The 27,896-nt window shown below is 47.1% G+C and overlaps 1 protein-coding gene across 1 annotated transcript in view; it reads right to left on the minus strand.

Annotated features, from left to right (window-relative positions):
* LOC144157881 (uncharacterized) overlaps positions 1 to 27,073 on the minus strand; it is a 67,252-nt gene extending 40,179 nt beyond the window's left edge. Inside the window, exon 1 of the mRNA XM_077688598.1 lies at positions 27,014 to 27,073. Coding sequence (XP_077544724.1) covers positions 27,014 to 27,022 — 9 coding nt within the window. The 5' untranslated portion in view covers positions 27,023 to 27,073. The remainder of the gene's footprint in view (positions 1 to 27,013) is intronic.
* Positions 27,074 to 27,896: the final 823 nt, after the last annotated feature.

The following is a 27,896-nucleotide window of genomic DNA, read 5'->3' on the forward strand; positions in this document are numbered from 1 at the left end:
TATTGTGAAGCAGGTATTTTACAAAAGCGTCGGAGATCCGCCGTGGTGGCTTAGTGTCTAAGGCATTGTGCTGCTGAGCCCAAGCACGCGGGTTCAATGTAGGTATTGTGGCTGATTTTCTGAAGAAGGCGAGAAACGAAAACTCGCGTGTATCGAGATTTCGGCGCACGTTAATGATTTTCAGTTTATCGAAATTAATCCGGAACCGTCCACTACGGCGCGCCTCATAGCCATTGTGTAGCTTTGGCGCGATAAACACCACAATCAACAAGAGGGACAGGGAATGCTATGCCGCGAGGAACGAATAGTAGGTCAAGTTTTTTCGAACGAGAACAACTGGGATTTATGCGCGGATATTTTATGGCGCCGTTGTGCCGCTTAGACCCCTTGAAATAAATTGGCCAATCAGATTGCTTTCTTCTTTTAGGATTCACTTTACAGCCATCGCCTTGAGCGTTTCTCTGTACTCCTAGTCCGTAATTCCAGCACGTGTAACTCGAATCGCCGTCTTTCACTCTTAAGACGGGAATTGGTCTTCATTTGTTGGACCTAAATGATTTTTATTGATTTTTACTTATGCAATTCCGAACATACAATAAATTCTTGGTACGTAAACCGCTCTGAATAATTTCAATATTTTAAATTTTGGTTATCCCAGAGCAAGAGAAAACCATCGATTTCACTTTTGCCGTACTGAGTGAAGTGTTTTCATCGTTCAACACCAGCAGCCATCTGGCAGTTTCATTGCGCATCTCACAATGTCCACGTTCCTCATCCACTGTCCCTAATTGAACTGTTCATGGTAAACTGGCTTCCTGTGTCCCGTTGCACAAATTCTTACTTGAAAATAAAAGTTACGATGCACCGATTGTAAGAGCAGTAAACTGTTTTGTCGAAATACGGTAATAAAAATTGCTGGTGTACATCTTGTGCTCCTATATCGCTTGCAAACTTTGTTGAAAAAACAATTACCGAAATGACCTCAATCGTTAATTGCAAAGTTTTTCTTTTTTACAATTAAGTTTCAACTTTATGCTTGCACGCAATTCATATTTGACATAAGAAAACCGCGCACCCACCGAATATTGTAAACAGGGTGACTTATGAAACAAAATTCTATATTCGGTAAAGTGTTGCAAGGGCGTAGTCGAAATTTACCACTGGGAATTATTCAGGAATCAGCCATTGTTGCTAAATGGCGCACTGGATACTTCAACACCTATGTCGCTTACACCTATAATTATACTCCTACCTTCCAGACTACTCACAATTTTTGGCTATATATTTTTGGCCAAGCCATAAGCCGCTCTTTGAAATGGAGGGCATACAACGACAAAGCATCACGCATTCTCTGGTTTAAATGCCAACGCTCTTCTGCGGGAAGTACAACCATGCAGTGAGCCCGTTGCAATGATTGTGTTTGCTGCATTTTCAATACTTTGTGATCTTGGTGGATACAGCCGGTGTTCTCTCCCGTCATGACTGATTAGGTTGACCCAATGTGCAGCCGCCCCCCGAGTATTGCCTGCAGCTTATCCTAGCGCCCATATTATCCTTCCAAATCAATTGCCGTCATCGGCCGCCCGTGGCTCAAAAAAATAGCAATGGCGTAGCTCGTCTATGCTAGCATATACGTAGCGTGAGCAAAGGTTCGGCTGGTTATTCTTAACTTTCCGGCTTGTCTAAGTTTAGCTTGATTATCATACTTACTGCTTCTTCAATGACACACACACGGTATACGCATTATGTGACACATATATTTTTATCAAGCGGCTCCGGCGCAGCGTCACGAATCACGTCACAGCTAAGCTGGTTCCGAAGGCACACGCCACTGTTGCTGCGACGCATGAGCCATCCGTTACATACCCAGCCACCCCTCGCATGATCAAGTGGACCTGGCCGCCACGTGCGGAACGGGGGTCGGCGAAGAAGCTGCGCGCGTGGGGTGTGTGAGAGACGCCTGGCAGCGAGCAACGTTCTGTGCGCCGTGTGATGCCACTGCTCCTCGCGCAAGCGTAGCACGGCTCTCCAGGAGCCGCACGAAGCAGCTCAACCTCGGCCAGTGTAGCTCACGCTACAAAAGAGTGCTTTCAAATTAGAGTGATAGGACCAGGGTTGGTCACGCCAATGAGAGTGATTAAATGTTTTTTTCAAAGCGTTAATTTAATGTTAATGCTTTATTCGGGTGAGGCACAGATAGTCAGACAGACAGATGGACGGCCGGACGGACGGACGGACAGACAGACAGACAGACAGAACTTTTAACGCTTACCCAGCCCAAGAAAGACAGCTGCGTTTAAAAAAGGCTGCGCGGCCCAAAATGAACCTTTTTACTACCGTGCAACAGAAACAAGGACTACAGAAGAGGCACACACCACGAGCGCAGACTTTCAGTCAAACACACGAATTCATGCTCAGCTTTCCAACCCCGTTATCATTGATCTAATGTTTAGAACAACAAAAGGTAGGTGCCAGATAGCAGCGCAGGAAACGGCTTGCTCCTGCTTCTTAATGATAGAAGCCCCAAATATTCCCCTGTAAGATGTCTGGCTTTATAGATAGCGACCTGCCCTTCGCAGTTCAGGACAATAAGAGCCAGCGTGCCAGCAAATTGTCAAGTAGGGTCGGCGCGTTCCGTCATGTGGCAGTAAATGTTATATTCGCCTGTCCTTGCCCAATTATCAGGTATGCAAAAGTTAAGGCACACAACTAATCCCCACTGGTATTTTATCTGCCTGCTCAAGAAGAATTATTATTTTTCAGCATTTGCGGTAAAACAAAATGTTTTTTAGCTAAGGCTCAAAGGCTGCGCCTCTTGCACATAAATTGTGCCACTCTTGTAGCAGTTCCCTCTTGGTGGCTTGCCAACTCTACAAATGCACCCGCCGCGGTGGCGCAGTGGCTAACGCGTTGTGCTGCTGAGCACGAGGTCGCGGGTTCGATTCCCGGCCGCGGCGGCCGTATTTCTGATGGAGGCGAAAAGCAAAAACGCCGGTGTGTACGAGATTTCGGCGCACGTTAAAGATCCCCAGGAGGTCAAAACTAATCCGGAGCCCTCCACGACCTCATCGCCTGCGGTGCGTCGGCGCGTTAAAACCCACAATCAATAAACTCTACAAATGCCGAAGTGGGGAGTATATACGACAGCACACGCCAGTGACGGCGTGCGATGAGAGCCGCAAACAAGATAGCGTTGTTAGGCTTATTTTAAAGCAAAGCTTTTTACCTCTACCTCCCAAGGGTTCTTTCGCAACCGTTGGTGTCAACAGAAAACTCCTGCGAACAAACAAAAGAAGTTACTGGCACCGCCAGCAATTGAACCTGGAACGAATAGATTAACGGATCGAGAGACCGTTGTATTACCGATTGAGCTACGAGCCCACGCGGAGACGGGGAAGGCAGGCAGTGCATTACCCCCTGCGTTCTCGCTGAATTCCATTCCACGTGCTAGCATCACGCGACATGATGCACCGCTATGCGCTCCTCCAACGTCTTGTGTAGCCGCCGTGTGCGCGCCTTGCGCATGCACTAGGAGTTCGAGAAATTAATGGAAGCTTACACCAACCCATGGCATCTCACTTCTCCTCCGTCTCTTCCGCCGATCTCGTATCACCCCCGTGGCTACCAGGCACGCAGGACAACCCCCCCCCCCCCCCTTCACCCTCAGCGGCCAGCCGCTGCCGTGATGCCTGAGGGTCAAATACTTGGGGCTCCTCATTAACTGCCGACCGACCTGGATCTCAGCGTTGAGGGCACTCCAGCAGCGCACGGTGGGAGTCCATTGGGGCGTGCGGAGGCTGCTAGCACGAGGCCAGGGCTGCTTGCACCCCGTGGCCCTGCCAGTGTTTTATGTAATCGCGTCCTCGGCCGCCCTGTATGCTCTGCCACTGGTACACCTGCAGCCACTGCGGTGGGTGGAGCTGGAGATAGACCAGCGTCGGCCATACGCCTCTGCCTAGGCTCCAGGGCACGTCCCCGGCTGCGGCTACCTACACAGAGCCCGGCTCGGCCCCTCCTGCCTCCCACGACCTGAGGCCGTTCGACACCGCACAGCCCATCCTGGCATGGGAGGTGGAGACGATGCACCGGACCCCAGAGTCATCAGCGGCCTAACTACACAGGTCCTGCCTGGCCGCATGAGCAGGGACGCCCGCTCCATAGTCCTCCGCATTCGGCTCGATTGCTGCAATGTGGCAGCCCGCCTTCATCGACAAGGCCGCCGGTTGTCGACCAATTGTGCTGATTGCCCAGACCCCGAGACCCTGGAGCATCCGCTTTGCTCCTTCCGCCAGCACGATGCCCGAGAGCACAGCTTCGGGCCGCACTCCAGCGTCTCGGGCTGCCCAGCCACACCCTGATGCACCTGCTTTTCCTGACGGGCCGCAACTCCATCCGGCGGAAAACCTTCCGACTTGTCCGGGCTTTCCTCGAGGAGACCAACCTCATCAAAGGGATGTAGCCCAGTACGTGCCGGCCAGCCTTAAGCACCCTTTCTTTCTTTCTTTCTTTCTTTCTCTCCCTCATTCCCTGTCCCCATTTTTTATGAACGTTTATTTTGCCACAGGGCATATATATGAGATTATGAGGTGATGATGATTAGATGAAAATGAAAATGTTCGCTTCGCGGATGAAGTCAAGGAGTGTCCTAATTTGTTCTCACCTAACCCCTTCCAATCACCCTCTCCCCTTCCCCCGTACTGGATTGTGTGCTGGTGAACTCCCAAATAAGTTCTAAACATCCCCAGTCCACTCTTTTCCACTTTCCACTTTCGTCGGTGGCGGCAGAGACGGAGAAGTGAGATTGTAAGAGACTGTGTTTCAGTTAAATTTAATTTTATATAAAAAGTTTTACCTGATGTACTTCACCAAACAATTCAACCAACCACCGTTCATGAATCATGCATTGATTTACCTTAGCAAAGAATATCTCTTTGAAGTAATAAAAGGTGCGATTAAGCGCACCTCACCTGTCTCTGGTTTCACTATTTGTAGAGGTACGTCAGTGAATTTAAGTGGCGCCGCATGGATAATCGTTGTGGGAGCCGTTTACTGCTTTGCTTCCCCACCGCATTCACAGGGTGGATTGGAGCGCATTTTTTCCTTATTCGGTTTTACTTACTTTTTGCGTAATATTTTAAAACAACGTGATTCGCCTTTCCTGTTTTGTTCTTTTCCGTGTACAAACACAAAAAAACTGGGGCATTTGATTCCCCCTGCTATATCTCTTCTCCGAGGGGCAGCTTATGTTGCAGGCCGGCAGACTTATTTCAACCAGCTGGTGATATTAAACGTGGATCAAGATCTTGATACACGGACGTTTTCGATTTCCATCTTGTTCAGAAGAACGGTCATGGGGAAGGGAGATCGAGGCCACTTGGTGTCAGCAGCAAACGGCATAGCCACTGAGCAGCTCCTGCGGTCACACTTGTCAAGTATTAACAATTTGCAGGTGTCGGACCTTTTAAACAAACTAAGAAATGCAAAACGTTTGCACACATCAGGTGTGGGCTTTCGCTGTTACGCAGTGGAGCCCTGCTGCAGCCTGATTGCTGTAATAAAGTTGCAGCTAGGGGAGGGCAAAGTCTCTTTATATCCCCTGGAAGCTGTCGAGAATGACATTTCGTTTGGTCAGCTTGCGCTACGCTCGCGCTTCCAGCAGCAACAGACCATTACTGCATTTGGACTCATTCATTTCCCTGTTGTTACATAGAGCGCTATAGTGTTCAATTGTCTGGAGGGGAAAATTCGCGAGCGGGTAGGAAGTTGATGGTGCGTGAAAGAAAAAATGGCCTGAATTGCAATGAGAGTGCAATATCAACAACGGAGGGTCGAACCGAAGAGTAGAATCAGAAGTGTCGTTGAGAGCTGGCCGGTCTTGTTTTGCGAACTTCATGGCTGCACAGCTCGGGAAAAAATTTCCAAGTTATCATGCAAAGCTCCTAGTGCAAAACCGGTCATTGTTCATGATTACGCTGTGTCCCATAATGAGCAGTTAAGGTTAATTGGTTTTTGAGCTCAACAAACGCAACCTTAGATTGTAGTCGCGAATTTGCGACTCTTTCCAGCACGAAACTCTCGTAGCGTTCCGTGACGCCCTCCCCGCTCCCCCCACCTCCTTCCCCACAGAAGGGGCCACTGCCTACCCCTCCTCATTCGCTCTGAAGCCTGTGAGGCGTTTGCACGCCATTCACTGCTTGGTGAAATTGGAGCGGGGGTTGCTCACGCCCGGCAAGAACATGAAACTGTCAGAGCTCACTGCCTTGTTGGCACCGGAATAAGGTTTTGCTTCCCTGAAACATTGTGTTTTGATTGCTCGCAGTAGTGGCGCAATGAAAGCTCAAGTACTTTAGTTATCTCGAGTGGTAGCTTATTTCAAAATACCACTTATAACGAAATTTTTCGCCATCCCGCTGACTTCGTTATAACGAGGGATTTCTATATATATATATATATATATATATATATATATATATATATATATTGTAATGAGGTAACGCGGGCTGCAATAATTAGGAACTGGGGACAATCCCTTGTAATGGCCATGTGCCATCGGACATCGCCATGTTGCTAGCAGACAACCAGCCGCTCGTGTGAACGAAGAAGAAGCTCCGTCTGCGCGGCTTTGGGTGTGACCGTTCGTCGGCTCTCTCGCTCTCTGTGGTTCTGGACCTCTGCGACCGTCTGCATCTACCAGCCAATAAACCCCCTTTCATTTTGGTGGAGGTTGCGGTTCTTCAGCTACGCCCGGCTGGGTTCTGAAGTAATCCCCTTAAAGCTCAAGGATCACGTCGGTCCGCGTCGGTCGGCGTCCCTGACCAAGCCCTGGAACTACACAGCCGCACCATACCAACGGCCATGCCTGGCGGTAACGACACGCCCCATGTGCCTCCGAGCCCAGCTATCATCTGTGCTGGCGCTCTCCGTGAACGTGAACCTACCAAGTTCAACGGCAATGAGGAGCAAGACGTTGAGGACTGGTTGGCGTCCTTTGAACGTGTGAGTACGCATAACCGATGGGATGACGCCATGAAACTCAATAACGTCAGGTTTTCTTTCACCGGTCTCGCCGAAGTGTGGTTCAACAACCACGGATCCGGCATAACCGCGTGGCCGGCCTTCAAGACGGAATTAATTGCTGCTTTTGGCCGTCCCGCCGTGCGGAAACTGCTCGCCGAACAACGCTTGCACGGCTGCGTCCAGAAGACCGGCGAGACGTTCACGAGCTACATCGAGGATGTTTTGGACCTCTGCAAGCGTCTGAATCCATCTATGACAGACACTGAGAAAATCAAGCACGTCATGAAAGGCATCGACGAGGGTGCCTTCCAGATGCTCTTGGCGAGAGGCCCGGGCTCCATTGCTGAACTGGTGAACCTTTGCCAGAGTTACGACGAGCTTCGTCGACAGCGAGTGAGCACGCGACGCACCTCTGTCCAAGACGACGCCATAGCGAGCTTGGTCCGTGACCCCGACAACTCTTCTCTGCTGTTGCAGATCAAGCAGATAGTGCGGGAAGAAGTCGCCCGTCAGCTCTCCCTGCTGCCATACACCCCGGAGCCTTCGTGTACTTTGGCGCCAACACTCCGCAGTGTAATTCAAGAGCAAGTTGCTGACGCCATTTCGCCGACTCCCACTGCGCCTCCTCGTCATAACTTGAGCGTTACCACCCCGCTGCCGTATGCCGAAAGCGTCGCAAGGACTCCGGTACCGATCGTCACGTACGCTGACGCCGTGGGTGTCCCCCCTCAGCGGGTCCCCATGTCTTACCAACACCCTGTACCGATGAGGCCACCGCCCTTGTCTCGGCCTCCGCCGCAATCCAGCAGTGCCTGGCGAACGTGGGACAACCGTCCCATCTGTTTCAATTGCCGCTATGCCGGACATGTCGCCCGATACTGCCGCCGACGCCTGACGCCCACCAACGACGATATCGGCGCCCCTACTTATGGCCCTAGCAGCCGATCGCCACGCGAAGTCTCCTACAGGTCCGACTTCACCGCTGCACCTTCTGACTCCCGCACTTTCGCTACCCGTCGCTCGTCCTCCCGTCGTCGTCGGTCTCTTTCTCCCATGCGCCGCCGACCAACCGTTACCGAAGAGGAAAACTAGATGACGCAGTTCAGGAGGCAAGAACTGCGTTACCAGCGAACTGTCCAAGGCCTCATTTTTCGCCCTCAAATGTTATAGACGTAATTGTGGAAGATCGACGTGCATTGGCGTTAGTCGACACGGGCGCTGCCGTTTCAGTTATTCATGCCGACCTTTGCCGTGTCCTTAGAAAAGTGACGACGCCGTTGGATGGCTTTGCGCTACGTACTGCAAACGCACAGCACGTCCATGCGTCTGCAGCGTGCACGGCGCGAGTGACGATCCAGGATGTTTTGTACATTGTAGAGTTCATCGTGCTTCCTACTTGTTCGCATGACCTCATATTGGGTTGGGATTTTCTCGCTCGTCACCACGCTGTCATCGATTGTGCGCGTGCGGAAGTTGAACTTGCACCAGATTGCGACCCGCACCATACTGAGGCAACTGCTGCTAAATTGCTCGTCAGCGAAGATGCGAAAATTTCGCCGCACTGCTCGGTTTTCGTGACCCTGTGCTGTGCGTGCACTGCTGACACAACCGTGCTTTTTACGCCGTCCGATCTCTTCATCCGACGGAGACGTCTTCCGCTGCCGTCCGCTCTGTTAACGACCCATGCTGGTACGAGCCGCATGCTTGTTAATAACTGGTCCTCGGATGAAATTTCGCTGCTACAGGGCGAGACTATCGGGTGGATTGAGCCTGTCGAGCCAAGTGCTGTCATCGATGTTCTGGACGATACTCCCATTATCACTCATGTCGCTGAATTGAGTGCTTCATCCGAAGCAGAGGTTTTACCATCCGACGTTTTCAATCAGGCTATCGATGGAGATCTCACGCCCTCACAACGAGATCAACTGCTGGCCCTTCTCCATCGGTTTCGCTTGTCTTTTGACTGCTTGAAAGCTCCGCTGAGTCAAACATCAACAGTCGAACACACGATTGACACTGGCTCGCACCCGCCGCTACGACAATGACCTTATCGCGTTTCCCACAAAGAACGACGTACCATTGATGAAAACGTGGACGAGATGCTTGAGCGAGGCGTCATTAGGCCCTCCAACAGTCCCTGGGCGTCTCCCGTAGTCCTTGTGACCAAGAAGGATGGTTCGATACGCTTTTGCGTCAACTATCGGCGCCTCAACAAGATAACTAGAAAGGATGTCTACCCTCTCCCACGTATAGATGACGCCCTCGACTGTCTGCAGGGTGCCGAATATTTCTCGTCGCTCGACTTGCGCTCCGGGTACTGGCAGGTACCTATGGCCGAGGCTGATCGCGCAAAGACGGCTTTCATAACACCTGACGGCCTGTATGAGTTTAATGTGATGCCGTTCGGCCTTTGTAATGCGCCTGCCACTTTCGAGCGCATGATGGACAGCATTTTGTGCAAACTAAAATGGAAAGTATGCCTGTGCTACCTTGACGACATCGTCGTTTTTTCTCCGGATTTCGAGACACATCTACGCCGATTAGAACAAGTTTTAACTTGTGCCGACGCAAAGCTGCAGCTCAACCTCAAGAAATGTCGCTTCGCCGCTCGCAAGCTCACTATTTTGGGCCACGTCGTTTCGAAGGATGGAGTTCTACCCGACACGTCTAAGCTGAAGGCAGTTGCGGAGTTCCCGAAGCCGACATCTATGAAGGCCCTCAGGAGCTTCCTCGGACTCTGTTTTTACTTCAGGCGCTTCGTCCGCAACTTTGCGACCATCTTTGCACCATTGACGCAGCTTCTGTCCGGTACCTCTAAAGACCTCACTTCGTGGTCCCCTGCTTGTGAAAACGCGTTCGCGACATTGCGGAAGCTTCTTACGTCGCCACCTATCCTGCGGCATTTCGACCCGAACGCCCCCACGGAGGTTCATACTGATGCCAGCGGCGTTGGTCTTGGGGCTGTGCTTTCTCAGCGAAAATCGGGCTTTGACGAGTACGTTGTCGCCTACGCTAGCCGTACCCTTACAAAAGCTGAGGCAAACTACTCCGTCACGGAAAAAGAGTGTTTGGCCATAGTTTGGGCACTAGATAAGTTCCGACCTTACTTGTACGGCCGCCCTTTCGACGTCGTCACAGACCATCATGCGCTATGCTGGTTGTCCACACTAAAAGATCCGTCTGGACGGCTAGCTCGCTGGGCTTTACGGCTACAAGAGTACGACATACGTGTCATATATCGGTCTGGCCGCAAACATTCCGACGCTGATGCCTTATCCCGTTCTCCAGTGTCACCAGAGAATGCCTGCATCCTGCCTGACGACGCTGTTGTGTCCCCTCTCTCTTTCACTGACATGCCCTCTGAACAACGCAAGGACCCATGGATTGCTTCGCTCATCTCCTTGCTCTCCGACGTCTCCCGTACTGAACAGCCTCGGGCCCTGCGCAGACAAGCTATGCATTTCAGGCTTCGTGACGGGTTGCTCTACCGGCGGAATTACCTCAACGAAGGGCGGAAGTGGCTGCTCGTAATTCCTCGGCACCTTCGCACCGACATTTGCGCATCGCTTCATGCCGACCCCACGTGTGCCCACGCTGGCTTGTTAAAAACATACCAACGTGTCCGTCTCCACTATTACTGGCGCGGCATGTACACCTTTGTGCGCAAGTACGTTAGGTCATGCACTACCTGCCAGCGTCGCACGTCTTCGCCTTCCAGCTCAGTGGGTCCACTGCAGCCGCTTCCTTGCCCGGAGAAACCATTTGACCGTGTTGGTATAGACCTGTATGGACCTTTGCCCGACACAGACTCCGGCAACCGATGGGTTATCGTCGCCGTCGATCACCTGACGCGCTATGCCGAAACTGCGGCTCTGCCTGCCGCCACAGCACGAGACGTCGCCTCTTTCATCATACGGCGCTTCATTCGGCGGCATGGGGCGCCTCGTGAGCTCCTCAGCGACAGGGGACGTGTGTTTCTGTCAGACGTAATTCGCGCCCTCCTCGCTGAGTGCCGTGTTGTCCATCGAACAAGTACAGCGTACCATCCGCAGACAAACGGCCTCACTGAGCGCTTCAACCGCACCCTCGGCGACATGCTGTCGATGTACATCTCAGCGGATCACGACGACTGGGACCTTGTGCTGCCCTACATGACTTATGCGTACAATACAGCCATTCAGGCCACAACAGGTTTCTCGCCCTTTTTCCTCCTGTATGGTCGCGAGCCGTCATGTACCCTTGATACGGTTCTCCCCTACCGACCGGATCGCTCCGAGTGCTCCCCAGCTTCTGAAGCTGCCAAGTACGCGGAAGAATGCCGCCAACTTGCAAGATCCTTTACGACTGAAGATCAGTTGCATCAAAAATCTCGGCACGACGACAGAGCTACTCACCCGACGTATTCTCCAGGATCTCTGGTGTGGCTATGGATTCCCTCCACCGCACCAGGATTGTGTACCAAGCTTCTTTCTCGGTTTCACGGACCCTACCGTGTCCTCGAACGGACGTCACCGGTGAACTACGTCATAGAGCCCATGACACCTTCCTCAGACCTCCGTCGCCGCGGGAAAGAGACTGTTCATGTCCAGCGTTTGAAACCGTATTATGATCCCCTAGTGTCGTGTGCCCCGTGACACGCCAGGATGGCGCTTTATTCCCCGGGGGGTAGTTGTAATGAGGTAACGCGGGCTGCAATAGTTAGGAACTGGGGACAATCATTTGTAATGGCCATGTGCCATCGGACATCGCCATGTTGCTAGCAGACAACCAGCCGCTCGTGTGAACGAAGAAGAAGCTCGGTCTGCGCGGCTTTGGGTGTGACCGTTCGTCGGCTCTCTCGCTCTCTGTGGTTCTGGACCTCTGCGACCGTCTGCATCTACCAGCCAATAAACCGCTTTTCAATATATATATATATATATATATATATATATATATATATATATATTGTGAGCATAGGGACGTTATTGCCGGACATTATGCCCAAACGCAACATAACCATCATCGCTTGCATTGTGGACACCAAGGTGTGTGTTTCTCGTTTAGTCATGTGTGTGCACCCATCGCCATTATCATCTGTCAATTATCATCATCATCCCCACGTCTGGGCTCGGCGACCGAATAGAGGCCTTCTTGCGAAACGCTGTCTCCCAATATATATATATATATATATATATATATATATATATATATATATATATATATATATATATATATATATATATATTTATATATATTGATATATCTTGAGAAAGATCGGCATCCGGTCGAAACGTCGACCAATAAACAGTTTTGTTAGAAGCTATACCCATTTTTTACTATTTGCTACGGCAACCAAAGACAGCCCTTCTCGCAATCAAAGTATATATATATATATATATATATATATATATATATATATATATATATATATATATATACAGTTGAACACGCATATATCGAACACGGATATATCGAATTATTGTCTATATCGAACAGTGCAAACATCCCCTTGAAAATCCCATGCAAAAGTATAGGACTGTTGTACGCGTATATCGAACTCCTGATCATGGGCAAATTCGATATATCGAATTCCGCGCCGAAGGTGCCCCTGAAAGTTTGCTTTTTCTGATGGGGTGGAGTTGATGATAATGTTGACTCATCGCAGGAGCTGCCTGGCTTGGTGAGACAGAGGCGGCGTCCGCGGCATTATGTCGCTTCGATGGCCTTCAACAGCTGTATTCACGCTAGCACGAGGGGCAGCTCCGTGATAGCTAGAACGCCGATAGTGGTTGGGGCGAAAGGACATAAAGGAGCAAAAGAAATTGACCGGAGGCACTCTTTTTCTGTGTTTGAGCTGTTTGGTGGCTCGTGTAGGGGGACCGATGCGGCTTTGTATGTTTGCTTTGTCAAGGCATCCATTTCGGAGCAACGAAGGCGGGAATTCGTCGGGTGCAGGCTGCTGAAAAGATGTTGGTTGATAAGGCGTTCGGAATTCCTCGCAGTAGTTTTGATGGCGATGCACGCATCAACATTGACGTAAAGGCGAATGCAGCACAACCCGCCCCGGCTATTCCGGAGCGTGTCGGGTGCAAAGCGACTTCGTTGCACGCCTCCAGATGGGGGAGGTGTTCGGTTCGGATACTGAAGATAACGGCACTCAGTGCCTGACAACGCCCCCAACCGCCTACTGCAGCCGAGGTTACGTCAGCGTTATTCGCCTCTGTTATGGCATAGTACACAGCATTGATTTTAGCATTTGTGCGTGTTTGTAATCTTGAAGACAATTTGGCGAACTTTACGACGCAGAAAAAAAAAACAAAACAAGCGAAGCTCAAAGACATTTCAATGATAAATAAAGTGCGGTGGTCATCATGCTGCGGTTCGGATTTTCCGTGCTTTGAGGGTCAAAACGGTAAACTACCGTTTTCCCCGACTTCAGAAAACTCTCAGTGATGTGCGGAGTTGTCAGATAATCTTCAGATAAACGTATTTTATATATCGAATTATCGATATATCGAATTCTTTCGCGATCCCCTTGGAGTTCGATATATCCGTGTTCGACTGTATATATATACTCCCACCACCAAACACGTCCTCCGGATGGTGTCAGTTGAGGCCATGCTTTCCCCCCGAATTTTCGCAGCTCATCTCTTCGTCGTGTCCATCGTGCGTTAGTGGTCTGCTGGCAGCCACTGTGTTTAACGGATGGTCCACCTGCTGTCCCCCATGTCCATGACGTGACCCGGCCATGCCGATTTCCTTCGTTTAATTTGTACTAGAATGTCTACCACCCCAGTCTGTTTATTAATCAACGCGGCTGATTTCCTGCCCCGCAGCGTGACCCCTACCATTCTCGTTTCCATAACCTGTTGGGCCTATCTAAGTGTCCTTTCAAGTTGATTAGTGAGACTACAACGCTCTGCACTGTATGTCATTACTGTAAGAATGCAGTGATTAAACACAATCTCTTTGAGGGACAGAGGAAGCTTACTAGTTAATACACCTGAATTTTTACCGTAAGCAGCCCACTCTATGCTAATTCTGCTGAGCACGAGTTCGCGGGTTCGATTCCCGGCCGCGGCGGCCGCTTTTCTGATGGAGGCGAAAAGCAAAAACGCCCGTGTGTACGATATTTAGGCACACGTTAAAAATCCCCAGGTGGTCAAAATTAATCCGGAGCCCTCCACTACGGCGCGCCTCATCGCCTGCGTTGCGTCGGCGCGTTAAACCCCCCAATCAACCAATCAATCAATCAATCTATGCTAATTCGGCTGGTAATGTCACTTTATGGTTTGGATCAGCACATTTTATTTTGCCAAGGTACGCGAACCAGCTTCGTACACGTACACCATATACAGGGTGTCCCAGGTATCCTGAACCAAGATTTATAAAACGAGCAATGGCGGTACTCAAAGAAAACGACCTCCTGCGTCCGTTCTACACACCTAATTTAGTGAAGGCAGTGTGGGACACACTCCTGCATTTCATATCCGACCCACTATTTTTCCCTTGCTATTTCCCACCCATACCCGTCGTGAACCTCAACTTATCGCCACCCCTAAGGGGGTCTGATGCACTAGCAAGAGACCCCCGGGTGTTTTTTCTACATTTCAATAAACGTGGAAAAAAACCTAGTGCATAATGTTTGCAGTACTGTGGAGAAGTGAACAGTAATTGTTTCGTTAATTAACCTGAATTAAGTAGTTGTAATTAATTATGTAACTCGAGAATTACTGTACTAATCACTGAAGTTTAAACGAGGCACTTGTAGGTACCCACGAGGGGCATCTAACTCCTATATTTTCAGCGACGAACGAATTGCGTACTCATTTATTTTGACTGATAAAGAAAACCCGCGAAACAAAAAAAATACCCCGTGATGGCGTTCCCGTGCGCATAGTAAAGCTGCGTCCCCAAATAGGCTGATTGAAAGCAACTGCTTCGCCTGTCACCCTCCCGAAGTGACAGCGCATAACCTTGATAATGGCATGCGTTGAAGGAGCAGCAGCAGCAAGATTCGCGGGGCGCGTGTGAAGATAAGGCACAAACTCAGTGGTGTTTTTTTCTGTCTTTCTTTTGTTTATTTCATGCTGGATAACTCAGAGGCAGCCTGTTTAAGGACATTGCTTGACGATGCGCGCGGAGACGCCATCACGTGGTATTTTTCATATTTCACGAGTTTTCTTTATGAGTCAGAATAAATGTGTACGCTATTAGTTCATCACTGAAAATACCGCAGTTACGTGCCCCTCGTGGGTACGTGCAAGTGCCTCATTGACACTTATGTGATTAGGACAGTGCATCTTAAATTAGATAATTAATTACAATTATTTAGCAAATTTTATTACCGAAAAAATGCTGCCCGCTTCTCCACAGTACTGCAAACATTATGCACCAGGTGGTCTTCGAGTTTTTTTATATCTTGGTGCATGATAGCCGGGACACCCTGTATGTGATGTTCCGTTACTATATATATATATATATATATATATATATTGTGAATCAGAATAGAAAATGAGGGGCTCGTTGAAAATAACACACACAAATAGGTTGGCAGTCAAGAAAACCACGGAAAGCAAAGGGGAGGATGTGGTAGGTCATTGAAACAGATGAAGAATTTGAAAATAAAGTAATTCTTTATCTGTTTCAATAACCTACCACATCGTCCCCTTTGCTTTCCGAGTTTTTCTTGACTGCCAACCATTATTTCTGTGTTATATATATATATTTAAATATATATATATATATATATATATATACAGGGTGTCCCAGCTATCATGCACCAAGATTTAAAAAAAGAGTAAAGGCGTAACTCGAAAGAAACCAGGTGCATAATGTTTGCAGTACTGTGAAGAAGCGGACAGTATTTTTTTCTTTAATGAGATTTAATTAACTCATTGTAATTAATTATCTAACTCGAGAAATACTGTCCTAATCACTAAAGTGTCAATGAGGCACTTGTAGGTAACCGCGACGGAAATCTATCTGCGGTATTTTCGGCGATGAACTAATTGCGTACACATTTATTCTGACTGATAAAGAAAACCCGCGAAATATGAAAAATACCACGTGACGACGCCTCCGTGCGCACCCTAAAGCAACGCCCTCAAACAGGCTGCCTCTGAGTTAGCCAGAATGAAATAGACAAAAGAAAGAAAGAAGAAATCGCGACCGAGTTTGTTCCTTATCTCCACACGCGTCCCGCGAATCTTGCTGCTGCTGCTCCTTCCATGCATGCTATTATCAAGGTGATGCGCTGTCTCTTCGGGCGGGTAACACGCAAAGCAGTTGCTTTCAATCAGCTTTGTTTGGGGACGCTGCTTTACAATGCGCGCGTAAGCGTCGTCACGTGGTATTTTTCATATTTCGCGGGTTTCCTTTGTCAGTCAAAATAAATGAGTACGCAATTAGTTCGTCGCTGAAAATAGCGTAGTTAGATGCCCCTCGTGGTTACCTACAAGTGCCTCATTGACACTTTAGTGATTTAGACAGTATTTCTCGAGTTAGATAATTAATTATAATTAATTAATTATGTCTCGTTAACGAAAAAATTACTCTCCGCTTCTTCACAGTACTGCAAACATTATGCACTAGGTTTTCTTCGAGCTACGCAATTTCCCTTTTTTTAAACCTTGGTGCATGATAGCTGGGACACCCTGTATATATATATATATATATATATATATATATATATATATATATATATATATATATATATATATATATAGCGAATCAGAATGGGAAATGAGGGGCTCGTTGAAAATACGACAGAAATAAGAGTTGGCAGTCAAGAAAACCTCGGAAAGCAAAGGGGAGGAAGTGGTAGGTCATTGAAACAGATAAAGAATTTGGAAAGAAAGAAAGAAAGTGGAGAAAAAATGCCCGCCAGGTGGGATCCGAACCCACGACCTCCAGAATACCGGTCTGGTGCGATAACCACTACGCTACCGGCGGGGCGATTTTCCCCTCCACTTTCTGGGACATTTATGTTTAGGTATTTTTGTTTCCTGTGCTTGGGGGTGGTAGCCAGCGCCACAGGGTTCGGATCCCACCTGGCGGGCATTTTTTCTCCACTTTCTTTCTTTCCAAATTTTTTATCTGTTTCAATGACCTACCACATCCTCCCCTTTGCCTTCCGAGGTTTTCTTGACTGCCAACTCTTATGTCTGTCGTATTTTCAACGAGCCCCTCATTTCCCATTCTGATTCGCTATATATATATATATATATATATATATATATATATATATATATATATATATATATATATATATATATATATATATATATATAACACAGAAATAATGGTTGGCAGTCAAGAAAAACTCGGAAAGCAAAGGGGACGATGTGGTAGGTCATTGAAACAGATAAAGAATTACTTTCTTTTCAAATTCTTCATCTGTTTCAATGACCTACCACATCCTCCCCTTAGCTTTCCGTGGTTTTCTTGACTGCCAACCTATTTGTGTGTGTTATTTTCAACGAGCCCCTCATTTTCTATTCTGATTCACAATATATATATATATATATATATATATATATATATATATATATATATATATATATATATATATATATATATGCATGTATTTTTTTATTCGATCTATCGGTTATATTATAACGGCTATATTTCCGCGCACTTACAACTTTCTTATGCTACACATTGTAACTGCCTCCAGACATACCGAATGTTTTTCAAAGCGTCCTACTGTTACATCAAACACTCCCACCACGGTCACGGTAATAATGTGGCGCACACGAAGCAAAAAAATCAGGACAGTCCTTAAAGCATGAGAGATATGGCGTTCTGGTGCGTTCACCGCTTCAGTTTAATCGCGACGAAAATATCCCAGATCGGTGAGCAGGGCGCCCGCAGATTACGGACGCTGCGACCAAAGTCATTCACATTCCAAGCATTTCTCCTGAGTCAGAATGACAGTGAGGACCCAAACAAATTCCCTAACGTGAAACCTGGAGAGGGGCGAAGCATGCAGTGTATAAGTGTATTCTTGGCACTTTGGAATTTTTGCTAACGGAGATGACACCGTTGGAGGGCAGAGGTATACAGCTTTGCTGTAAAAAGTCTCTTGTCTTTGAAGCACGAAGCTCTCTAGCGCGAGGCGTAAACGAGTGTCCGGGTCTTTTAGATGCGACGCATCTCTTGCTCTCGAGGCTTGTCCCTCCTGCGTCGTCGTCGCGGCGTCCGTCCGAATCCCTCCTCCGTTATTCTCTCCCACAGCTGTGTGTAACACTCTCACTCCGGCTCATTAGCATACGACAGCTGGCGCGCTTGTTTGGCGCGCGCTTCGCTGCGTTATCAACTGCTCCGGTACGCGCAAGTGCGCGCATGCGCGACTCTCCTCCATTGTCTCCTCTCCTTCAATCGCTGTGAATATAAAGCGGGTATCGCGCCGCGGCGGTTCAGTCAAGCGCTCGCTCTCGCACTGACGTGACCTTGCTTTGACTACTTCGTTGAACCTTCCGATGCGTCGCATCATACCAGGGTTCCCTCGCGGGTAGATGGCGTAATTTTTTTAGTTGGCGTTACGAAGCGCCCCAGCGCGAGGGGTAAACGAGTGTCCCGGCTTTTTTTTTGGTACGCGTTACGTTATAACGCGGGCGTAAACGAGTCTCCTGGTGTTTTAGTGCCGTGACTATATGGGACGACGCTTACGACGACGACATGAGACGTTGACACTTCCAGACTCCAAGGGGGTTCGTCCCTAAAATAATGAGGGAGCGTGAAGCCTGCCGGCCACCTGATGGTCAACCAGCGAAAGGACCCCTTATCAATTGTGCTCAAGCATTGATATCGCCGGTGTCGATCTTCACGTCATCCGAGTCGACGCGAACGCGGCACCGCGTGTTGAAAAAAGCGCGTGTGGTTTACTTAGCCACCATCTAGAGATCGCTGTTAGCGGCACTTCGTTTGCACAGTTGCTGATAACGAATCGTGATGATATTCAAACTTTCGAAATTTGCTCTTCCCTGGCTAAAGCGACGCAGCTACCGTTACGCTAACGCTAAGCCTGCCGTGTCTGATAGCTATCAAAGATGCCGGACAAAAATTTCTTAGCGGGCATTGCTCCGGTAGCGGCAGGTTGTACGCAAGCACAGCTTATTTCGTTCGTGACCAAGCAGCGGGCATCCCTTCATGAAGCAAAAAGGCTTAACTTGTCACCGAAGGGGTTGTTCGACATGCTCGCAAATTTGCACGCGTGTTGAAGTGTAAAGGTCGATTCCATATACAAGGAACTACTGAAATAACAACCACTTACGGTGCCACTGGCAACGGTTAAGACCAAGCAATATACTCGGCGCCACTTCTGTGCACGCGCGATTTCTTGAGTGATGTTTTTTTGCGGTGCACGTGCTATCGACCGCGTCGAAAGGAAATGGGAGTGTACGACGAGCCGGATGTGCCGTCCGGTTTTATTCTCTTTTTCAGATGCTGTATATGCAACAGCGGACACGAAGTGCTTTTTTTGGGTTATTGTTTTGGACTACACGCCATGTAACGAAGTTCGCGGAATATTTGTGCCTGTTTTCTCTTCTCCAGATATGGGCACCGCTCTGAAACACATGGGACGCTGTGAAACGCGGTCGGAAATTTTTAGCTTTTGTTGACACTATTTGCCGCCGATATCCGGGTGCGCATTGCGTTGAGGCGGGCTTGGTGCGTGCTTTCTTCCGCAAGCTACGAAAAAAAAAAACGTTTTCGCCTTTACAAAGCTTTTCCTTAAAGTACACTGTCGAGCCCATAGAGTTTCATACTAACTTATACTGGAGGGAAATCTGGCGCCACTATCTGCGAGAGGCGCCCTTCAGGGAGCGTTCCGTCATGTACCGGGCAGGGACGTTCCACTTGTCCTTGACATGGCTCATGAACAGGCTGAAAAGTGGGCTCTGGCTACAAAAACGCAACAATATTACGGCAGAAGGTTCATGAAATTTTTTTTGTTATAATAAAATTGAACCTGCAAAAGATTAGTTTGTCAGTGATTATTTAGAAGCTTCACGCACGATGAGCAAGAAAAACAATGTTCCCCTTTTTTGTTGATTTTGGCTTCGAGCCGGAAAAGAAGCCATATGGCTAGCTAAGCACAGTAGGCGAGGAACGTCGCTAGCGGCAATGGCGCCTCTCCCGGCGGCCCGCGAGTACCGCGACTGACGCGGCAGATTTCCCTCTAGTATATATTAGTATGAAACTCTATGGTCGAGCCCACAGGAGAGGCGTACTTCCCAAAGCCAAATCGGAAACGAATAAGTTCACCGCACTGAGAAAAAGGGGAAATGACATCAGCGGCAGGCCGGATGAATAACAGGCGACGTTTGATGCGTGGGGATTAAAAGCAGGGCAAGCCGGTTCAGTGCCATTGCAGAGAACGAGGAAAGGAAAACAAGCAAGAAAAAGTTCGGCACGTGGAATCGGCAGCATGTGCAGATTGCTATTGATAAAGCCTGACGTGCTCTGGGCCTGAGTTTCTTTTAATAGAGCACAGCACGGCATCACAGTTGTGCCTTGCTGTGGGGGAAGTTTTGAATAAAGTTCCTCAGCTTGTTAAATCGTTGGGGTTAGGAAGCATTGGCGCACGGGATGAACTCTAAGGATGATGTGAGGGAGCAGTCTGACCGCTAGTGCTGTTATCGCACAGTATGCATAAGGCAAAGAGGTACAATACGGTCAATATTACGCGCAAAAGTAGATTTGTGGTCGAAAATTTAAGAATGAAATACGGTTTACTGTGACGAATCCAAAATGTCTGTTGCATTTCTAACCAAAGAAATGGCAGTTTCACTAACTGTATCTTCTTGCTGTACCACGGTCCCGGTGCATATAAAGAGCTAATTCGCCCATTGAGTCGCTTTTGAGCTTCCAGTGAGCCGCTTCAAGTTTTAGAACATGACGTCACCGCTGAAAGATAGCCATTCAGAGCAAGACAGATATTCCGAAATGTTTAGTCAATGGGTTTGATTATCACTGGAGTTTCGTATTGATCCAAGCTGGTGCAACGTCAAGTTGGATGATACGCAGCGGTGTTTTCCCTGCCGGGCTTTACAAGGTGATGCGTTTGGCTTGAGATGATACACAGCGGTGTTTTTCGTGATGTGTTTTACATGATGATGCGTTTGGCTTGAGATGATACACAGTGGTTTTCCTGGCCGGGTTTTACATGATGATGCGTTCTACCCAAATTAAACATCGCTTGGACGATGGTGATGTTACAAACTGTACATGGTACCGGTGCCATGGTGGCTGTAGCACGCAGACTAAAGTCGTTCATTGAGCAGTACTCACCTGCCAATAACGTTATTCAAATTTTAATACATGACATAACCGCTGCTTCAGATCACATAGTTGTGGCACCAACATAGTCATTTAAAGCCAAATTGATTGTCCTAAATGCATTATCGAAAACTTTGAGGATGTCGGAGGATTCCTATTGACTCAAGCAGGGCAAATGCTGCAAGATTCAATGAGTGTAAGTGACACTCAGCTCTCTTTTATTTGCCCTGTTCTTCTGTGCGTGTAATCAGGGACGCAGGTACGTTCCAATTTTTTTGTACTTTGCAATTATATGGGACGTATTATGACTTCAGAATGGCAAAATATTGATTTCAACGGCGTTTATAACTAATCCTACGACAGGAAATGTGTCGCAACAGAGAAACGGTTTCAATTTCGAACTATCTTATTTTCTCCTTTGGAAATGTGTCCAAGGACTCAAAGTAGATTTTGCCAAAAAGTTCACGTTTATGCATGGTCGAAGCATTTAGCATTCCTAGTGGCGCGCACTCACTTGGGGCGCGACCCTTCATCGTCATAGCTTGCACATAGATGCCTCCTACAATTATCGCAATTTACCCCCAGGGCTAACTTACGCCTGCATGTTACATTATACCTGCATGTGAAATACTTTTTTTGCGCTGTCACTGAAATATTACACTGCGCTGTTCCATCGTAGCTAACACATTTATTAATAACTGCCCGCACATTACACGGTCCATCTTCCATCGGTGATATTGTCACGAAGACAAGGACGATGCAGTTGTCTTGAAGGAGAAACACGTTTATCGGAGCGAACTTGTGCTCCCCTAACAACTCAAAAGAATACAGAGGCGGCGAAGCAGCGGTCAACAAAGTGACTTGCACAGGAGAGTGTCGTCGAATCGAATGCCCCGGCGTCCGCACTGCAGGCTTTTTATCTTTCGGCGCGCATGGTTCTCGAAACGTCGATTCGCATCGAGATCATAGTAGATCCAAGAAGATTATTCTGGGCTGTTCACGTTAGATCGGAATGCTCTCCCTATCACGACAGATAACACATGCGGCACAGAAAGAAAGAATGGAACACGCGCTTCCCTTGGCGCAGAGATAACACAGACCGGCGCAGCCGGGCGGTAAAAGCAAAACACAAATAAACAAACCCAATGTACGGTTCGCGGCAATATTATCAAGCAGCAGAGTCGAGGGAAAAGTTGTTGCAGCTGGCGATTTACCAACTCCGTTTTATTTTCACCGGGTGTCTGCTGCACGGCACGTTCTACACACCTGTGGCTAGGACTCACACATGCTCTTGACAGCAAGCATTTTTCCATTTCCTCTGCGTGGGAGTCCACGTGTAAGCTGCCTGTGCAATGTAAAAAAGTTCTATCGTATAGTATGACAATAGTTTTCATATATTGAAGGATTTCTTGGAAGTACTTTTGATATCGTCTCATTGTCTTAGCCCTACAACTTGAAGTGAAGCATAATAATACCATACCCACACATAAGGCAGCAAAATGTATACCTTACTTTTCAGGAGTACCTGCTGTTTTATTTAAAATTATCACAAGATAGGTGAAGGAATTGGGCGCCTTTTTGATTTAACAGGTCGCACTGATCCCTTGGGTAATATGTGTCCTTAACAGAGGAACAGAGGACGTTTTGTGGTGTTTATTTCAAAATTAGCGTTTCACGAAATAAAACTAGTAACTTCAAACAACAGAGAAACATCACCTAGCCATTGCTGGTCTGCATGCTTTGATTTAAATAACCATAGCAGGGCCGCGTATTTCCGAACGGTTCGCTGCACAGAGCCCCCACGTGTCATCTCTGTTCGCGCTATGCAGAACGGTTATTAAATGTCACCATTGGTGGCGCCCCAAACCTAAAGCGACCTGAAACATACCAAATCACTATTATTAACAAAAACAGCAGGTTGATTTGTGTTACAGGTAAATCTAGAAAGAAAAAGTACGCAATGAAAAAAAAAGCTTCTGGACCTGCTGGGGCTCGAACCCAAGCCGTCAGCAACAGTACTAAATACTCTGCATCGAGGCCACAGAACTCGAATGGTCGGCTCCGTTTCGCAAGGCGCTCAATTGAATAGCGCGCGCAGTGACATCACACATGTCACGTGGGTGCTCTGTGCAGCGAACCGTTTGGAAACACGCAGCAGGGCCTGCTCGATGTCTGCTGGGCACGCTTCCGTGCCAACATCAGGTGTCCGAAACTTTTCAGCCCTAATTTTTTTTTACGCAAAATAATTTTTTCTGTGTGTTTTCTTAAACGTTAACATCCCGTGAGCTCCAAATAAAACGTAGAGTTGGAAGTGCAAGTAGTTACAGAATTAATAATGAGGCTATTAATTAGGACATCTGGAATTAAAAATTTTATGTCGAACCGAGACATCACTTCTGCATATTGTTCTGAACGATACGACTACACGAACCAACGAACAGAAAATCAGCTTCGTAATGCAAGTATTTAAATATTTACAAGCTTGGGAATAAAACTCGGACCACCGTTTTTGTTCAGCCTTAATATCGTAATTTCGTTTTCACAGGAGCTTCTTCATCTTTTTAGCGTGGAGCTTCACTAAAATGAAACAACAGTGATGTTTATCGCAAAAGGCATCAATAAAGAAAAATTCTCCAAAAGAGTAGCAAAGTTGGTTTTGTTCTCTATGCGCTTGAGGAACGTATATGTGATGGCGTCAATTGACACCACCAGGGCCGAAAGGTTTAAGTCAACGCGTAAAAAGTAGCAACAGTGGGGTCGCCCTTGATGAGGAATTTCAATCCTCTTAAGTACACTTGATACCACCGTGGTTGCAATGCGCAGGGACGGATTTTTTCACTCGTGTTTTTTGTGGCCTTGAAAGCGCAATAATTTGAAGGGTCTTATTTGAAACGGCTATTCTAATGGGTATACAAATGTTTGATTATTCTGCTGCTCTGAATAATGAAATATCCTGAAATTGTTGAATGCCTTAGCTGCCCTCGTTTGTTTTCAATATCACTCAATATTTCACCCGTCAGTCGAACACCATCGTCTTGCCGGAATGGGTACACATGTCTGTAATAATTCGTTGAAATTTTTGTTTCTCGCGTCGCGCCCATCTTCTCGCCTCTTTTTAAGCACGTATAAATACAATGCCTTTCCCAATGTTTTGTTGATTTCAGGTAACCGATAACAGGGTCGCCCCTTCCAACCTTCGCTGAACGTCGAGGTGGATCTACATTACGGCAGACTGCAGAACTGCTTCACGCATACTTATCAAAGCTTGACTAATTAACTGCCTATTTCCCAGTCCTCAGGTTGCACACGCGTATGAGGAAACTGAGACCACCTTTCAAATAAAACAAGCTCGGAAATGGAAAAGGAACTTGATTCCTGTTTACACATTTGAGTTGAAAGGTAAGCCTAAAACAGATGGCTGTATTACATTTAACAACTGACGGTGCACGCATGATACGACGCGAAAGAAATCCTACTGCACATACACAACACTTATCACATGCGTAACACAAAAAATGATTCGCGTTAAAGGCAATAATGAAATGTAAATTGTTCTTAACCAATATTTTTTCATCAAAGCAGTTCCACCGTGAAAGTTGTTGGAAGCAGGGAGCAGTGAGCAGTGCTTCGTAAGAGTTTCCGTTTTGCTATTGTAATGAGTTGTTGTGTTTATCTTCTGTGAATTTGTTTTCCTGTGTTTTTTTCTGTTTCTGTGTATTGCTTTTGTTTATGTGTTTTAATAATTTCGGGTGCAATAGCCCCTCAACATTCCCGATTTCTGGCCAGTCTCCCAGATGGGCATGCGCCACAACGCAAGGGACAACAACAATAATTTGAAAAGGCTGCTAGAGACTTTCCTGTGATGCCTATGACTCCCATTGCCTTTTCCAGTCGTTTTGTCTTTCGGAAGCAAAAATAAGATCGGACGCTGCCATAGGGACCTCTGTCACGCCAAGCACTCATTCGTTGTAATGGCATCTCTTCTGCCGTGCTGGAACTTTTGTGATCAGGTTGAATTTTGTTTGTTTGCCCACTCCTTTTGCTGTTTTCTGTGCCCCGAATATACTGACTAATTAATTTATTCTGCACTTTTATTTTTTTATCTATTTGGTTTTTACGACCAAAACAAATTTACCCACGCATACCCACATGAGTGGGTGTGCGTTATGTGACTTTCATGACGCCACCTACATCGAAAGGACGAAATCACGGGCTCCTAAAGTGTTCCGAACTAAATATTTCGCGTTAAAAGAAAAAAATAAACTGTAATTTTTTTATAATTTGTGTTTTTTCCTTCGTTTTTACAGTCCCTCTATGTAAGGACACTTCGGTTTCTTTGTGTGTTTTATATTGGCTGTTTGTTAACGTGTACACCGGCTGGTCGTGCAATACGTTTTGTGCGAAACAGGTGTTTGAAGGGGTGTACGCAGGACAAAATATTCATGCAGGGTAAAATTTGGAATCCATCACCATATTTAAAAGAAACGTTGCTTGTGAACGCTAGTAAGGGGGCAAACTGAATTCCAAATTGAATTCTAATGCACAGCAGAGAATTCCAGAACTCGCCCCTAGTGTTGCACTTCACAATAACAAGGCGAATAAAAGAAAAGACGCTCACAAAACGCATATTCGTTTGCACTCTTTATCTTACGAAGAATCTTTATATACCGCGTCACCGTAAACCTACTAAATGGTGTTCTTCGTGCTGTTAGAATAGCAAATAATGTCGAAGAGTCGGCGTCTGCTTGCATGCCGACACTTAATGTACGGAAACAAATTTCGCAAGTCCAAATCCAAGAATCAGTACCCTTGCTTGTGTCTGGCCGTAGCTTTTATCGAGTAATGACGTAAATGTAAACTTTTCTCTCTGCCCTTACGCTCGCTGCGCAGCCACTTGGTACCATAAATACATAGTTGTACTGCCCGCTTTGAGCTAAAATAAATTTGATAAGAAAGGACGTTTAGTGCTTCGAAAAAGGCGGCGGAATCTCTATGGGGTCTAGCCATTACCAGAAGATTTGACCCGCGTAATAACCTGGACTAAGGTAGATAGCTGGGCCAGTTTGTCAATAAATTTGTTTAACTAGGTAAAAATTCGGTGCAGGGAGGAAGACGCATACAGACAGCCACTGGGCTTACAACTGCACTGCGCAGTACGTACAACCTTACCTGGAAGAGCATGGTTGGCCACCAAGACTACGTATTGCCAATTCTTGGATTGGGCGATTCCATTTGGTATCATTTGTAAACGTTAAATGATGCAAGCAATTTGCAGGTATTAACCTTAATAGGTAACGCAATGCCTGCATCAATAAGGAAGTAGAAATAATTAAGCGTGTTTATGCAGCCTAAATCAAGTCTGTTTACGTCACTACTATTGGCGCATGTACACTACGTGGTTTTGGAAAATTAACAGACTTGATAACCTAAAGTATAATAATAACATAATAGCATGATAACTTTTCATGCAGTAGTTACCAATTTTAATATTTGGTTACTTCAAATCAAGAACGAAAAAATAAATTATAAATAAACTAGGATTTCCCTGATTGTCTAGCTGCGTGAAAATTCAAAATTCTTACGTGCTTCTAACAAAGCTACTTCCAAACATATAGTTGTGTTGGGGGGTAACATAGCGGAACAATTTTTACCCTCTTTAGTAGAGCAGAAAAATCTACAATGCCAGGTACCTGTACATATGTCCCTATACTCGGCAACACGACTCGCTTACCTGGGACATGCTCTTGCAGTGTCGAGTCCACGTATGAGCAGACCTAGCCGTTTTAAAGCAGTGTCGGCACTGTTAGCGCAGTTTGATATATCCGGCTGCGCTTTTTAAGCTAGAAAACAAAAAAACGACCTACAGCGCTTCGGATTGGTTTTTACTTAGGAATTTAGTCGGGAGTTAAAGGGTGTTCCATTTCGACAGCTGCCGCGGTATGCTCCATCAGCCGTATTGTTTCCGTCTGACACATTTCCAAGTTAAAAGGCAACCCCGAATAAAAACTCATCTCTCGCCTCGTGACCGCTCGTTGTCAGAACGAGGGTTTGAAAGCCAAAGGCGAAAATTCAATTTTCAGAGCTGTTTCACCGAGACGGTTTTCCTGCCCAATTCATACGCGTTGCTGGCCACCTGATAACGAGAACCTGAAAGCTAAGCTGTGGATTAAGATATCAAAAATGATATCAAAAATGCTTCAAAATACTGCTCGATGGAGAAAGTACTCATTCAGGTAGTATATCAGTAACAGTTGTAGTGAGACTGTAAAATATACTACCGTGTTCACATCACGTACCATGTCCCTATTCAGAAAAACTTATCAAACTCTGCTTGTTCGGGTTTTAGGAGAACTTAGGTAGTTTTGAATAACTGCGTCACGGGGCGGCCTCTCTCGCATCCACCGTGGTCCCACGTAATTCGCGCCAGCAGCGCCAAATCCTCCCCTAGTAGTACGTGGCCTCTGAGAAACGTTGCATTAATCGCCATGGCAACGAGTGGCGAGGGGGGAAAGGGCGTTTGCTGACGTCGCGGACGCTGCTGGCGTCATTTATCCCGCGGCAGCCAGGCCGTGCCGCCGCGCGCCGGCCCCTGAAACCGACGCTCGTCAAACTTT

This window comes from Haemaphysalis longicornis, unplaced genomic scaffold (assembly GCF_048455015.1).
Source record: "Haemaphysalis longicornis isolate Haplotype H1 unplaced genomic scaffold, Haemaphysalis longicornis Haplotype H1 scaffold_10, whole genome shotgun sequence".
In the NCBI taxonomy this organism is placed as follows: domain Eukaryota; kingdom Metazoa; phylum Arthropoda; class Arachnida; order Ixodida; family Ixodidae; genus Haemaphysalis; species Haemaphysalis longicornis.